This window comes from Pituophis catenifer, unplaced genomic scaffold, assembly GCF_029215685.1.
Source record: "Pituophis catenifer annectens isolate HBS135680 unplaced genomic scaffold, rPitCat1.0.hap2 SCAF_2, whole genome shotgun sequence".
Taxonomy (NCBI): Eukaryota; Metazoa; Chordata; class Lepidosauria; order Squamata; family Colubridae; genus Pituophis; species Pituophis catenifer.
The window spans coordinates 135,926,370-135,940,991 of NW_027256882.1; the positions used below are offsets into that span (position 1 = coordinate 135,926,370).

Here is a 14,622-nt window from a genome sequence, read left to right on the forward strand (position 1 = left end):
GCTTTTCATATACATATTTATATATTTCATGTACAAAGTTACATTCTGAAACCCCCCAAGGATTCAATAATAAATACTGAAATAATTTCACTGCTATATGAGCTTATCAGCTCACAGAAAAGAAGCCTCAAGTTTAAACAGACAGCAGGTTTAATGCTGCAGTATTGATCTCAAGGTTACAGAGGAAAGTAAAATTCAGCATAAAGTGTCTAGACAACATTTTCAAAAAGTTAATGACCATAAAATGTTTTAAAACATGTTTAAAAGATAGAGAAATGTGCAGAAATGACATAGTTAGAGAGAAGTATTTAGCGTTCAATGTTTTGAAGTGCAAAACAAAGGTTGTTACAATATGGCATAACCCTGTTAAGAAAATAAAGTTAGCATCCACAAAGAAGTGTGTTCTTCACTGTCATTTTTTTTTTTTACAAACTTGGGATCTTTACAAAATCCTTTATGCACAGGGTCAACTGTAAGCGTGCCAAGTCAGTTTCAGTCCTTTGGTAGCTTTCATAATACTCACATGGAAATAAATATTTAATTAAACATTATTTTCAGGACGCCATGTTCTTTAGAACAGTTAGCATATTAGAAGATTATAAAACATTTTAGTTACTAAGGCAGCCTATGATAAAGTGTCTACACTCTGCCAGCTCTAACTGATCCAATGCAGGAAGACCTTGCAAGAAATGAACTAAATGGCAGAATACATAAACGTATTATCTTTTACCATGCAAAACACATTTACCCAAACAAATCATGTGCTGCATTTTTTTTTTGTGCTTGAAATGCTCTCTCAAATGATTAACAAAGCTGTTAACTATCAAGAGATTCATTCCTACTTCTGATTTTAGAACTATGATTACATTAAACATATGTCACTCTCAAAACAGATTTGTTAGGCAATCATTTGGGTGCTTGAACTTTAGCAAATTTTTATCATCTACAGTTTAGAGTGTGCTGAAACAGGGAGTGTGTAAGTATAAGTGAAAGGGATCTTCTACATCCATCTTTTAAAACTGTAATTCTTTAGGACAGGGAATAAATTTTAAAATGGAGATTGAAAAATGGTGCTCTTCCCTCACTTGCACTAATACAAGGGTTGATCTCTCTGGTGGATTCCTGTCTTTTCTGCTGTGAATGACCATTGCCTGAGTGAGGACAGAATGGCAATTTACCATCTGGAAAGTCATTAAATATTATCACCCAGGTGCATTTTTTGTCTGAGCAAAGAAACAGAGAAACAGCTCACCAATGGTTTTAAAATGAAAATGCTGGACAAAATTGAAAACCAATATATGTGCATTTCATTCCTTTTTCCAAAAACTATTCCACCACTCATGGAAAGTCAGGACGACGTTTCCAAAAACTCTCCTCCAAGTAAGATGCCTTGAAAGGCAAAGGGTAACAAAGTTAATGGAACTGGCTGTCTTTTGGATATCTAGAATTATGAACTGCATGAATGGTTTCTACTACTCTGAGGATAGGACAAAATCTTAAGAATCTATCTTCTATGGGCAAAGCTCGTCTGTGCCTTAGAGGCACATATGGTGAAGCTTTCGCCAACTCACCAGAACATCTTTCCCAAATTGACCATTAAACTTTCCTAGGATGGAAAAGTGCGAAAGATGCGACACAAATGTGAGTTTGGTATGGATATATATGAGTGTAGCAGAGGCAATTTCTGAGGGGAAAAAAATCCATATCCTCTTAATTCTTCTTACAGTTTTTCCATCAGTGTTCCTTTTATTAAATTCTTAAACTCAGTTCAGCAACTGAAATTTTTAAGTCTACTGTGATCAGATTATATTGGAGGGCAAAATATGAAGGTATTAAACATTCAACAATTCTCAGTTATTTTTAGCCACATATTTTGTGGTTAAAATACATACCTACCAGAATGCATTCGTTGTGTACAAAATAGGGTGCTTAAAAAGTATTTATACATATAAAACTATAATCAATACATCTGAAGGGAAATTTATTAACTTTTCATCAGATAAGATTATAGTTTCTTTTATTAAAAAGCTGCCTAAATAAATATTTACACAATAGACCTCAGTTTAATGTGATTTTAAAAAGGTGTGTGTGTGTGTGTGTGTGTGTGTGTGTGTGTGTGTGTGTGTGTATTAAATACATGTTTCCTTGAGAGATGACAAACTGCTCCTATTGCATAAAAAGGTTTAGGCAGTTTTTCATGACAATTCCTGGTTTTAAATGTTGGCATTTCAAATTTAGAAATGCTTCCATTCTGTCACGTAAATAATAGCAACTCCCATCTAACTGGAAGAGCTAGAATCTCTTAATGGACACAAGCTGAATGTTAGTATGTTCACTCCTATTTTATAACAAAGAAAATATTGAGAACCTGTTTATCCTCTGAGTGATTAAAACTGTAGCATTTAATCAGTTGGATAGCAAATGAATATAATCAGTCCAAAACGTTAAATGTGAAATGATAGAATACGTTGCATGACAGTATCTTTCCAATTCCTCAGATTTACAGATGGGCAACTCAGATTTTATACACTGGTGTTCATTCATTAAAATTAGTGAATACACCATTTTATTAAGTCTATCAAGGAACATACTGTACAGACCTTTCTTTTGAATGGCATTTGTAGGCTGATAATATGGATTGAAACTTATTTGAGGTTATTTCTCATTCATCGTCACTGCTAGTTTGCTCACCACTTACGAGCCCTTCTATATCCCATGGCAAGAGCTGGATTCCCCAAGATCCAATAAATAGGAGCACACAAAGGTAGCCTATCTTCTGCTCAAGGAGTATTTAAGGAAGATGCTTTGATCTAAGAATGGCCTTTTGAGATTAAACTGGATGTTTCCAAGCTACGTTAAATAAGGAAACAGGGAAAATTATTTCCCACTTAAAATACCACATTTTTCATTTATTCAGGATAGCTGTACTAATTTTTGGTGTTATTAGCAACTTAAAAAAAAAAAAAAAAAACTTCCGCAACTAAATGTCTGGTAAATTTTTAGCTCAAGGATATCAATATAAACAAAGGTTCACAAAATTGGTAGGATTCAGAAACGAAAAAGCAAAGTCTTCTAACTTACTTTAACCATCATTTGAGGTGTTCAGTGAATCCCGTATATTACATATATCTTGATGCTTTTGAAATACTACCAAGAATATTAATTTTCTGTTTTACTCTTATGCAAATGAATTTAAAACAGTTCAAAATATAAACGTAAATGCATTGTAGAAAGTAGCGGGGAGAATGGTGTTACAGATTGCAATGGGGCCTATAAGGTGCATTTAGGAGACAAAATATGGCATTTATCTGCTTGGGAAGACCAATTTATTCTCACTTTGTAACACTGATGCAGTAAAACAGCATGAGCTGGTTCCTGTGTTAAGGTTTGAGAGGTTTATGATATAAAGTCAAATGACAAAGAAACGTTCAAATTGTATGCAGTGAAACGGGTTCCACAGAAACAAAACAAAACTGAAGACATGCAAAAGCTTTTGCAGTCTCAAGCCATTTTCCACTGGAGCTTATTCACTGCCACACATAACCTGCCACACTATCAGATGGCTCCTCTCAGCTTTGGCAACGGAAGGCTCAATTGGTAATGCTTCTCCAAGGAGTTCGGATTCACCAACTTCATCACCTGAAGGAAAGAATATTTCAGTTCATAATATAAGTGAATTAGAAAGAATTATACTCCCTGCCACCCGCCCATCCCCAAAGCTGTTATGCTTTAGTGTCAGTTTGAGATGAAGGGGAGATAACTATCCCTCATTCCAGAAAATGCAAAATTTTCAAAAGATATTGAATTGTAGCTAGAAGAAATTGCTTCATGGCCTTTTCCTTTTGTATAATAATATAGCTAAAGAACAGAAACAAGATCAGTTGTGAAATAACGCCAGAAATTTCCCTTTAATTAAAATGGATACTTGCCAGGAAGTATCTTGGCATTAATCCATGCAACCATTCTGAAGAAAGTGCAACAGTTAAGATACAAACAATTCTAATCAATACAATGCATTCAATACAATGCATTTATAAACTAGGAAGGGGAAAGGTCCAAATTCCAAGTAACTACAGACTTGAATAACTGGGAATTTTTTTGTCATAATGTAGGAGTGGAAACCCATGGCCCATGTGCTGCTGCTACTATCCCAGCTTTCCTCACCATTGGCCAACCTGACTGAGCTCCTGGGAAATGCAGCTGACTAGTATCTGGAGGTCCTCAGGTTCTCATCTTGGCATTAAATAGAACTATGGCAATGAGAAAGTACGGGTAGTACTCAACTTACAACTGATTGTTTAATGACTGTTCAAAATTATGATGGCTCAGAAAGAATGCTTTACAATTTATAAAGCACTTCCAGCTGTCATAAAACATCCCTCCAAGTCATGTGATCAAGATCTTGGCAATCTGTTTGTACTTACGAACAGTTGCTAAGTGCCTTGTGATCATGTGATTGCCATTTGCAATCTTCTCTGCCAGCTTCCCCAGAAAGTCAATGGAGAAAGTTGCAAGCTGTTGCCTGCCAAAGGATTTCTCCTCCGCTCCATGCACATAGGAGGGGAGAGGAACTCCTGTGCTGGGCTGAAAAGCTGTAGCAAGGAGCTTCTTGATCCCTCCTATGTTTCTCCAGCCCATAAGTTCCCTTCCATACAAAGAAGGGAGCCCTTTCACTCCATCTGCTTAATGACCCAGTTGCTTAACAACTGCAACCAACAGCCAAAATTGCAGTCATTGAGGGAAGTAGTCATATGGGAATCACACTTAACAGTCACTTTACTCAAAGACAGAGCTTCTGATCTCAATTGTGGTTGTAGACAATATAGAGTTTTCATTTTACTGAACACACCCAATATAGAGTTTTCATTACTATCACACTTTACTAAAAAACAGAATTATTTAATAGGATTTTGCATAAAGGAAGGTGTAGCTATACTAGTGAGGCTAGATCAGTTTTCAATGGTCCAGAGTTTTATGACCCTAAAAAAATAGTTACAATTTGAAAACAGTCAAACTATGGGGAGCAATCATATATCTCTCCTTTTAGTGGCATTATTACCTGACAGGAACAGATTTTTCTCCTTCTAAAAAGAAAACATTTTTTTGAAAATCTGGCCCGCCCACAAGGTCCAAGATACATATTTAATTTTCTGTCAGTACAAAGAGAGTTGGCTTTTTAAAACAAAAAACAAACACCCCCCTCAAATTAAGACACCCTCACACCTAATTCAAATGCTATCTTATTGAGCATTATTTTAATGGGTGCCCATTAAAAATGAAAATGAAATAAAAAATATTTGGATATTTGATATTTTATGTAATTATTGGATTAGATTACCAGAATGTAATATTTTATGTAGTAGTAGTAGTAGTAGTAGTAGTAGTAGTAGTAGTAATAATAATAATAATAATTATTATTATTATTATTATTATTATTATTATTATTATTATTCTTTTTTTGAAGGTTGAAGTTCTTACCCATCCTGAAGTCAATGTATCCTTCTCCTCCACTTATCACCAGTATTGATTTTAAAGGAGTCTGGCTATTGGGTTCCTGTGCAGAGACGGTAGTTCTTTCACCAGATAATTCTGAGCTTCCACTCACTTCGGGACAAATCACCTGACCTAGAAGTGGACAAAGTATTGGCGTTACTTTTTTGTAACAGCAAATTAGCAATGCCAAATTGATTAAATGGATCTTTGCGAAAGAGAGCCTTAATGTACTTCCCCCAAAACTCCTCACAATACCAAAAGCAGAAAAAGGAATGACTTTTCTCCATTTCACTTTCCAAAGCTACTTGGCTTTTGTAGCTGGAAAGAAAATTTAGCGCCATTTTGGAGGAATAAATGATCTATTTTAAGAACAGTGACCACGGGCTGCACATTAACTATGAGAGCACTCAACTCTTTCCATCAACTAGCAAAATGCCCTGTCCTGGGAATTAGATTAAATTCCCGCTGCTGAGTGCCCTCAAATTTGTGCTTGAAGGTTGGAGAATACTTCAGAACACACCTGAATGTAGAGAGAGAGGGGGGGGAGGAATGAGGTATCAGAGAAAATATATGTCTTATCTGTGGAAATTGGCTGCCATGGCCTTCATATACTTTGCGTTTCATATACAATGCGTTTCTGCATTGCAAATAGCAAGACAAATACAAAATGGTTTTGAGGTATGACTGAAAGAATATTTTCCAACCAGATTTGACCGACTCAATCCATATATTCCAAGACAAGCTGCTACTGTCTTTACATTTTTACAAGGCAAACCGACTGAACTATTAGACATTGTTTCTTAGTTGGTATGTGAGGGGTTTTTTTTGCTTACCAAGGACTCGACACACCACAACACAGCAGATCTGTACATATACTGCTCATCACAGGTTATGTCCTGGTAGTTGACTGCCTGTTAACAGTTGTCAATCTCCAAATATCACCTCCCACTTCCCCATCTGCTTGCTGTCTTCTTATCTCCTTTTCTCCTACACATCCACACACTCTCTCTCTTAGTGTTTGCATTTGTAAACTAAGGGTTTGGGTGGGATGAGGCTGCCCCTGCATCTCAAATTTCTGGCCCTTTGGGAAAAAGCACAAGCTGCGCTGAACCTCGGGGAAGTGGGAGTGAGGAGTGTTTCTATCTGGCAGCAGCAGCTGCTTTTCAAACCACAGAATCCCAGCTACACTTCCTCACATGGAGGCCCTATATTATGGAGTAGTCTCCCCTTGGAGATTTAAAAGATCCCTACATTGCTGATCTTCTGCAAATTTCTAAAACTTAAAATTATGTTAGAGAGCCTTTGGAGGCTACTAGATGATCCTATTATGAATTTCTGTGGCTGTTTGATTGGTATTCTTAGCCATTTGTAACTTTGCACTATGTAAGTTTTACTTTAAAAATTTCTTTTAAGATTGTACAGTGAACCACCACGAAAGGACAGCAATCAGGCTATCATCCTTATACTAGCTCTTATCCTGATAAGATAGGCATGGTATCTCTCCCAGAGTAATATAAAATATCTGGATTAGATTTAATGAAATGGAAGTAATGCTGTGAATGCCAGCTTTCAGGTTGCTACAACAGTTTGTGATTTATGGTTATTGTAATTAAACATATTTCTTACTAAGTCTAAGAACATATGTTGTATACACATTAAAACTGTGGCACTGGTGTGAAGAAGAAGAGATTCAGCAAAATGCATGAGCAAGTATCTTAAGGTTATCCTAACACACGTGGTAACAGTAATAGCAGTTTGATAGTCCAAATAGTGCAGCAGTAGCAAAACACTTTCTTTGTATTATCAATTGCCTCCTATAAGTGAATAAAACATAAGCTGAAAATCTTGTCAATGTTTTAAAAACCTCTTACCTACATTCTACTAATCCTTTCCTTGATGGTCTTTCCAATGATTCAAAGTTTCTATTTTAAATATTCTGTCTCATAATGACCACATACTTTCCAATGTTCCAGAATCTCCATATGTTGTTACTCTGAGATTTGCTCACATACTACCAGCTTAGCGTATTGTGCGAATCCAGATTGTTAACTTACAATACAACATACCTTGCTAACCCCCAAAAAATTATTAACTCAGTAAACCAAGGTTAAGCACTGACTAGGATGATACACACACACAGCCTAAGCATCAGGTTAAAATTTAATTCATATTTAAAGCCTCTTATATCATTTATAACTTTGTGTCAATTTCCTACCCTGCCACTATTGCTCATCCTATTACTGAAGTTCCCCTACATGGTGCCTCATCCTGTTGGTTTTCATCACTGATACTACTTATGCTTATAATTGAATAGGTGCAGTTTCTTCAAGATAGATAAGTGCAACTCCTTTCTTTTTCTGATACCATGAGTTCTCTGATTATTTTACTAAAGTCTGAGGCAAGTTGCCATGTGCCATGACAATTGTGGGAGTAAAGGATCCTTCCTTATGTGGAAGTATGAAGGGGGGGGGGGGTTCTATACTTGCAAGTGCTTTCCCTCCATACGTGCTTGAAAACACTCTAGAAAAACCTTCCCAAAAACATACAAGACACCCTGTTTATATTTGAGTATCGTGTGACTTTCAACTAACTGCGTGGCTGCTGTCCCAAACTATTCTCCTATCTGTAGCTCCTCCTATAACATGCAGTTTGCTGAAGCTTTTTGAATATGCAACCACTGCTGGTTTCAGCATCTTATCTGAAGCAACGTCAAATATCAGAAGTAAGTATTTTCTCTGGATGAGCCAAGAAAGAAAAGATAGAAAACTGTGCTTCTATAAAGAAATTCCTCTTATGAAACCTTGAGAACACTAATGTACAACTATTTCTCCACAATGGATGGAGTGTAAAAGAACTCTATGATGGATTCCAGAAGAAACCAAGTCACCTATTTAAATGAAAGGCTAAAGGATACAATTATACACAAAGCTTACCAGGTACTGCAACAAAAAACTTAACGGCATCACGATGCCCATGGAAACAAAGCTGCGCGTGTGCCATTGAACAATAAGGAATGAAGGTTCCAGGGGTCACTTTGTCACTGTTTTCATCTCCATACACACGTATTACATTGCCGGGACGGTTGCCAGAGCTTGCTGCTGCTTTGTTAGCTACAACGAGAGAAATAAAACATTTTCTAGTGAAATGGCAAGTTGTAAAAAATAAATTAAGGAACCTTGTGATATCCAATCTAGAAGCTAAAGCAAACTCAGGTAAATAAAATAAAAAGAGCAACAAAATGCCAATTCAAGGCAAAGCTAGAAAGAAATAAAAGATAGCATGCTTAGTTGTTGGAAGTACCTCCAGGAAAAAAAAATGGAGAAGCTTGCTAGTCGAGCATAACCACACATTTTGTTATTTCAAAGGTTCAGGGTGAACAACGCTGAACAGGTTGTTTCAAACTCCCTAAAACAACTAAGTGTAATACAGAAATATTCAAAATATTAAACAAAGGGTTTGGGGTTTTTTTAGAAGAGGAATTCTTAGGGCAACCATGCTAATGGTTGTAGCAAATATCAGAGTAGAGTGTGACACCTTTAGTTTAAATCCATTTACTCTACCATCTTTCTGTGAATAAACACAGCCTCTTTTAAAAAGAACTTTTAAAAAGAAGCCTTCCTTGGAAGTTATGAATCTTGGACTTCCTAAAGCCAACAATACAATTATAGGGGATGAGGAAGAGACAAGAAGATGATGTTGGCTAATTCATTTTTCAAATACTGTGTTCCTCTGCCAATTTTTTTTAACTTGTAATTTTTGCCCTTTTTTCATGCTAGACCGACAGAACTGTCTCCATTTTGAACAGTGCTAGAAGAAAGAAAGAAAGAAATGTGATATGCAACAAAAGAAAAATGGTGTGGATTAATGACAGCTACAATGTTATGGTGTCACAAATGAGGCCGGAAGAAAAACAAGAAGCCAGCATGAAAAGTTCAGCTGCAACAAAATACAAGGCCACTAAACTGTTGAGTAGGATTGGTGGTCATTCAGCAAACATAAAATACTGCAATGCAGGTAACTGCAAGTGGAAATACAGCTTAGGAACAAAGGGGAGGGGGTGAATTTTAGAGAAGTGGGAACAGCCTTCAACGGGCTATTAGAGAAGCCTGAGAATACAGGGGAGGTTCGGGATCAGCACTTACCCCTCAGCCCCAGTAAACGTCCCTGGTGGAGGATTACAGCTAAAGTAAGAAAGGAGGAGAGGGGAAAATGGGTAGTTGTGACAGCAAAGGAGAAGGATTAATCAGAACCCACAATTTGTGTTCTGCTATTTGAAAAGAGCTTCATGGGCGAGCTCCTACTAGCAAAGGCACAGGAAGATTATTAGAACAAACACACTGTTTCTTTGTAGGAAGAATATGGGCAAAACAAATAGCAAATTATTATTATTACTGTTGTTTTATTGGTACAGCTACTTGCTACCTATTGTTATACTGTCTTTCCCCTTTCCCTCTTTCTTTTTAAACAAATGCTAAGGTAGAGAGAGGGGCCATGGTCAAATTCAGTCCCCAAAATTTTGGGCATGGCCCCAGACTATCAAAAAATGTCACTAAATTGTGTGTGTTAATATGTCAGGAAAAGGGAAGTACTAGGTACATGACTAGAGAATATTATGATTTAAGGTTTTTTTATTTAAAATATAATCAAAAGGAAATTAGATGGCATTTTTATTTTAGCCCCAGCTACTAATGGTTTGGACAGAACAACCATCAAAAGCCAAATGTACCTCTTGGTTGAGAAAAACTGTGCATGCTCCCCTCCCCACACCTCAAGATAATAAAAGAAAAACTATCCACTTCTTGAAAGGGGGAGGAACACCCAGATAGTGAGCACTATCTGTCAAATGTTAATTTGTCTGCTGGTCAAGCAGGATCCAGAGTATCCAGCTTGTATAACCAGCAGCAAAACAATAGCTTGTTAGAGAGATAAATACTTACCTAATTATATGCTGTTCCACCAAGGCTTTCATAGTACCTCTTAAAGGAGGATATTAAAAGTTTGTGTCTTATAGAAAACTGGTGGTGAATAGTTGCTTTTTTCCAGATTACAAGCCATTTCTAGACAGCGTAATAAGGAGGGCATACAAACCCCAATAGGAAGAATTTATTTTATTTATTTTTGGTGAATGTGAAAAAGAATTTTCACCATTTTAATATATGCATTATTTGAAGTATTTCTGTTTATTGAAGACACATAAGCCAAACCAGACATTTAATGAATGATCAATGAATGGTATAGCATGGAAAACAATGCACATGGTACTCAAGCAATTAATATGAAAAAGGTTCATAATTATTAAATTTCTTAAAAAGGTAGTATTTACTATATAGCAATGCTCTATAATGATCTATTTCATCATGCTCTCTCTCTATATTGCAGAAAGTAATATAGAAAAACTTCTATCTGATACCAGTATTAACAAAACTGGATGTTTCCCAATGTGGAAACCCTAAACAGAAGAATCTGGATGAAAAGACTATGGACTTTTAATGCACAATTTAAAACTAACAATTTAAATAAAATAAAATTTTATAACTATATGTATACCATTCATGCATTCAAAAAAAAAAAGTAAATAAAAATATAGAATTCATTAAAATTAAAGTGCTGCTCTTAGCACTTATGCTCAGAACAAAAGCTATCCCACCCCCTATTTTTTCCAGCTGCATTATGGAGTTGGAAGAGCAACAGGGGAGAAAAAAGACAGCTGCAAAGTCTATCCAACTAAAAAGAAGAGAAGGAAACAAAGCGAACATTAAAGTAGTAGGCTACAGAAGAGAGGTTGTGGAAAGAAACCGAACTGGAACAAAGTTGTTAAAAAAGTGTTCCCTATAACCATTTATTTGTAATTTTTTTTTAAAAAAAATCTCCTTTAATGCATTTAATCTTAACATATTTAGTCTCATGCTATCTTTTAAGGCAATTTTAATATATATTCTTTCTGAATTGAAGATCGTGACTCTTAATTATCAAATCAACAGAATAGAACTGAGGTCCTCCTACACATATTTTACCCAGAACAAGGCCACATTTCAGTACTATTAACATGCAGAAAATTCTGGTTGCCAGACCTTATGCTCCCACAAGCAAAATTCTTATGTATTTGATTTTTGCCCCGTCTTTATTACTTTATAAATATCTCAAGATGGTGGACATATGTAATATTCCTTCTTCCTCCAATTTTCCCCACACATAACTCTGGGAGGTGGGTTGGGCTGCGAGAGAGTCACTGACCCAACATCAGCCAGTCAGCTTTCATGGTTTTTAAATCTCAGTTCAACCTTCTTGTGTTCTAAAACTGCATGAATTTCTGTCCCATCATTAAGTCCTTACCAAGATTTAGTTTTAGTGAGTTAAGCTGCCTGACAGAAAAGAAACCAAAAAATCCCTGTAGAGTCCCAATTGACTGGCTGATTGATTTTTTTTACAGTTTACGTGATGCTCCAATCTGAAGATGCTGAGAGGTTATAAAATAGATTACACGTCATTTGGAGCATGGTTGGAAGAACACTGAATATTGGTCTATATTTCACATTTGGTATAAAATTGCTGGCAATCTTGGATACCCGCTCATTCTTATAAACTTACTTTCTGTTAATGGTATTGAGATGATGACTCCATTTCCTGTCCCAACCCATAAACGATTGCAAGATACCATCAGAGCTGTGATTCTCACAAATGAAAACCCCAGTTTTCCTGTACCTGAAACAAGTATGCAGCATTCATTAAAATATATTAAAAAAACACAAATCTTCAGAGATCTATGAAATGTTTATATCTAGCTCATTTTGTAAACAAGAAAACCAGCTTTGAAAACTCTTTAAATAACAAAGAATCTAAAACCCATGTAGAGTCTAAAACCAGTTATTCAGTTGCTATTTTGTAAAGAAAAGAATTATATTCACACAAAGGGCAGACAGAGATCCAATACAATCTTCTACTGACTCTAGTTTTTTCTTCAACCTGCTGGTCCTAGTACCATCCCCACCAATGCTGTTCATGGATTCCCTGATCCTGCAGAGTATCTTCCAGGGAACAGCACAAAGTGCAGCAAGAAATAAAATATGGCAAGCTCAAATGTAGTTATATAGCTCAACTTTTCCCAACCTGCCCAGTTTCTGATCTGTTAGGGCTACGCTGATTCAGAATATAAGAGTTACCAGGACTGTAGCTGAATATTCTAGAGTAAACGGTACAGATGTTGCAGTTGCTGGGATTAGTATATTATCTGCAATATGCTATAATATAAACAGTATATTACATAATATGTTGTGCATGTGCACACCTGTACATGCATGCATATACCTGAAAGCAGATATATACCAAAGTAAGAAACTGTTTTGCAATAACTTTTTTCTTTCATTCATTGTAAACCTCTTTACAAAGAAGTATAAAATGTATGTACAGTGTATGCTATTAGTTTTCGAATAAAATTATTATATCTTGAAATAGATCTATACTAGCCTCCCTTTATTTCTTTATCAACGAAATATAAATTATATATATATGTATATATATATATATATATATATATATATATATATATATATATGTATATGTATATGTATATATGTATGTGTGTGTGTATATATATATATATATATATATATATATATATATATATGTTTTCTCAGGTTTTCGCGGGTGTTTGTATGTAGGTCTTTGGTTATTCGGGTCTTCTCCCACGTAAAATTGGAAGTGTCTTGGCGACGTTTCGACGAAGTCTCATTCGTCATCTTCAGGCTGGTGTTCTCGGCTTCGTGCTTCCAGGAGCAATGTGAGATCGCAGCTGTCTCTTCCTTTTAACTGCTAGTGGAGGTGTGAGCTGATTGGGTGGGAACTTGGCTGTGTTCTGATTGGGTGGAGGTGTGTTCTGATTGGTTAGGGGCTTGGCTGTGCTCTGATTGGCTGGGGTTGTGTTCTGTTTGGGTGGGGGCTTGGTTGTGCTCAGCTTAGTCTGAGTTGCAGGGGGATTTGAGCTGGTGAGCTGTGTTGTTGTTGTTTGGCTTCGTGTTTGTGGCCGTGCGAGCTCTTCAGTCTGCTTCATGTATGGATTGGAGGGTTTTAAAGTGGCTAATGATGCAGCTGCGGTCTGGCTTCTGGTCCTTGGTCGTGGCTCATTATCAGTGTGGGTTTGAGTCTGCTTTCTGCGTGGATGTGTGGTGGTGACATCAGGTGTGGCACTCGTGAGTGTGGGTCTGGTGTCATTTGTCGTGTTAGGGACTCGTTTGTCAATAAGGGCGGGTTTCCAAATGGCTGGTAGGCGGGAGGTATCGTCTCGTTTGTTCATGCTGTGTGGGCGTTTTTCTATCTCAATGGCTTCTCTGATTATTCTGTTGTTAAAGTGTTCAGTTTTGGCGATAGTTCTGGTCTTTTTAAAGTCAATATCATGTCCTGTGGCTTTAAGGTGTTGGACCAGGGAAGAAGTTGGTTCCTCTTTTCTGACTGAGTTCTTGTGTTCTTCTATGCGTGCACTTATTCGTCTGTTGGTTTGTCCGATGTATGTGGTGGGGCAGGCGGTGCATGGGATTTCATATACTCCTTGATTTTCTAACTCAATTTTGTCTTTGGGGTTCCTTAGGATGGTGGATATTTTTCGGTTTGTGCAGAATGCTGTCTTGATGTTATGTTTGTGGAGGATTTTGCTTATTCTGTCTGTGGTGCCTTTTATGTATGGGAGGAGGGCCTTGCCGTTTTCTTGTTCTCTGTCTTGGATTTTAGTGGGGGTTTCTTTTTGGATTAGGTTGGTGATCTTATTTCTTTGGAATCCATTGGATGTGAGTACGTTAGTGAGGGTGTGTAGTTCGGTTTTTAGGTGTTGTTCGTCAGCTAAGCGTTTTGTTCTGGAAATGAGTGTCTTGGCTACAGAGTTGATCTGGGCAGGGTGGTGGTGTGAGAGTGCGTGCAGATAGCGGTTTGTGTGTGTTTTCTTCTGGTATATAGTGTGTCCTAGGGAGCCATTGGATTTTCTGTAGACTAAGACATCCAGGAAGGGAAGTTGGTTGTTCACTTCTGTTTCCATGGTGAACTGTATTTTGGGGTGTAGGCTGTTGAGGTGTGTGAGGAAGTTGTCCAGTTTTTCTTTCCCATGTGGCCAGATTATGAAGGTGTCGTCCACATATCTGAGCC

General features: G+C 36.9%; 1 protein-coding gene across 5 annotated transcripts in view; it reads right to left on the bottom strand.

Annotated features, from left to right (window-relative positions):
* Position 1: 1 nt before the first annotated feature.
* The window catches only part of SPAG9 (sperm associated antigen 9), a 115,616-nt gene continuing 100,995 nt past the window's right edge, over positions 2-14,622 (bottom strand). For 3 of the 5 annotated variants that reach the window (XM_070937607.1, XM_070937606.1, XM_070937610.1), the window contains 5 exons: positions 12,082-12,195; positions 9,636-9,674; positions 8,427-8,603; positions 5,479-5,625; positions 2-3,639 (listed from right to left, as the gene is read on the bottom strand). In XM_070937607.1, coding sequence (XP_070793708.1) covers positions 3,524-3,639; positions 5,479-5,625; positions 8,427-8,603; positions 9,636-9,674; positions 12,082-12,195 — 593 coding nt within the window. In that variant the 3' untranslated portion in view covers positions 2-3,523. The remainder of the gene's footprint in view (positions 3,640-5,478; positions 5,626-8,426; positions 8,604-9,635; positions 9,675-12,081; positions 12,196-14,622) is intronic. The other 2 variants (XM_070937608.1, XM_070937611.1) reach the window with 1 other exon arrangement.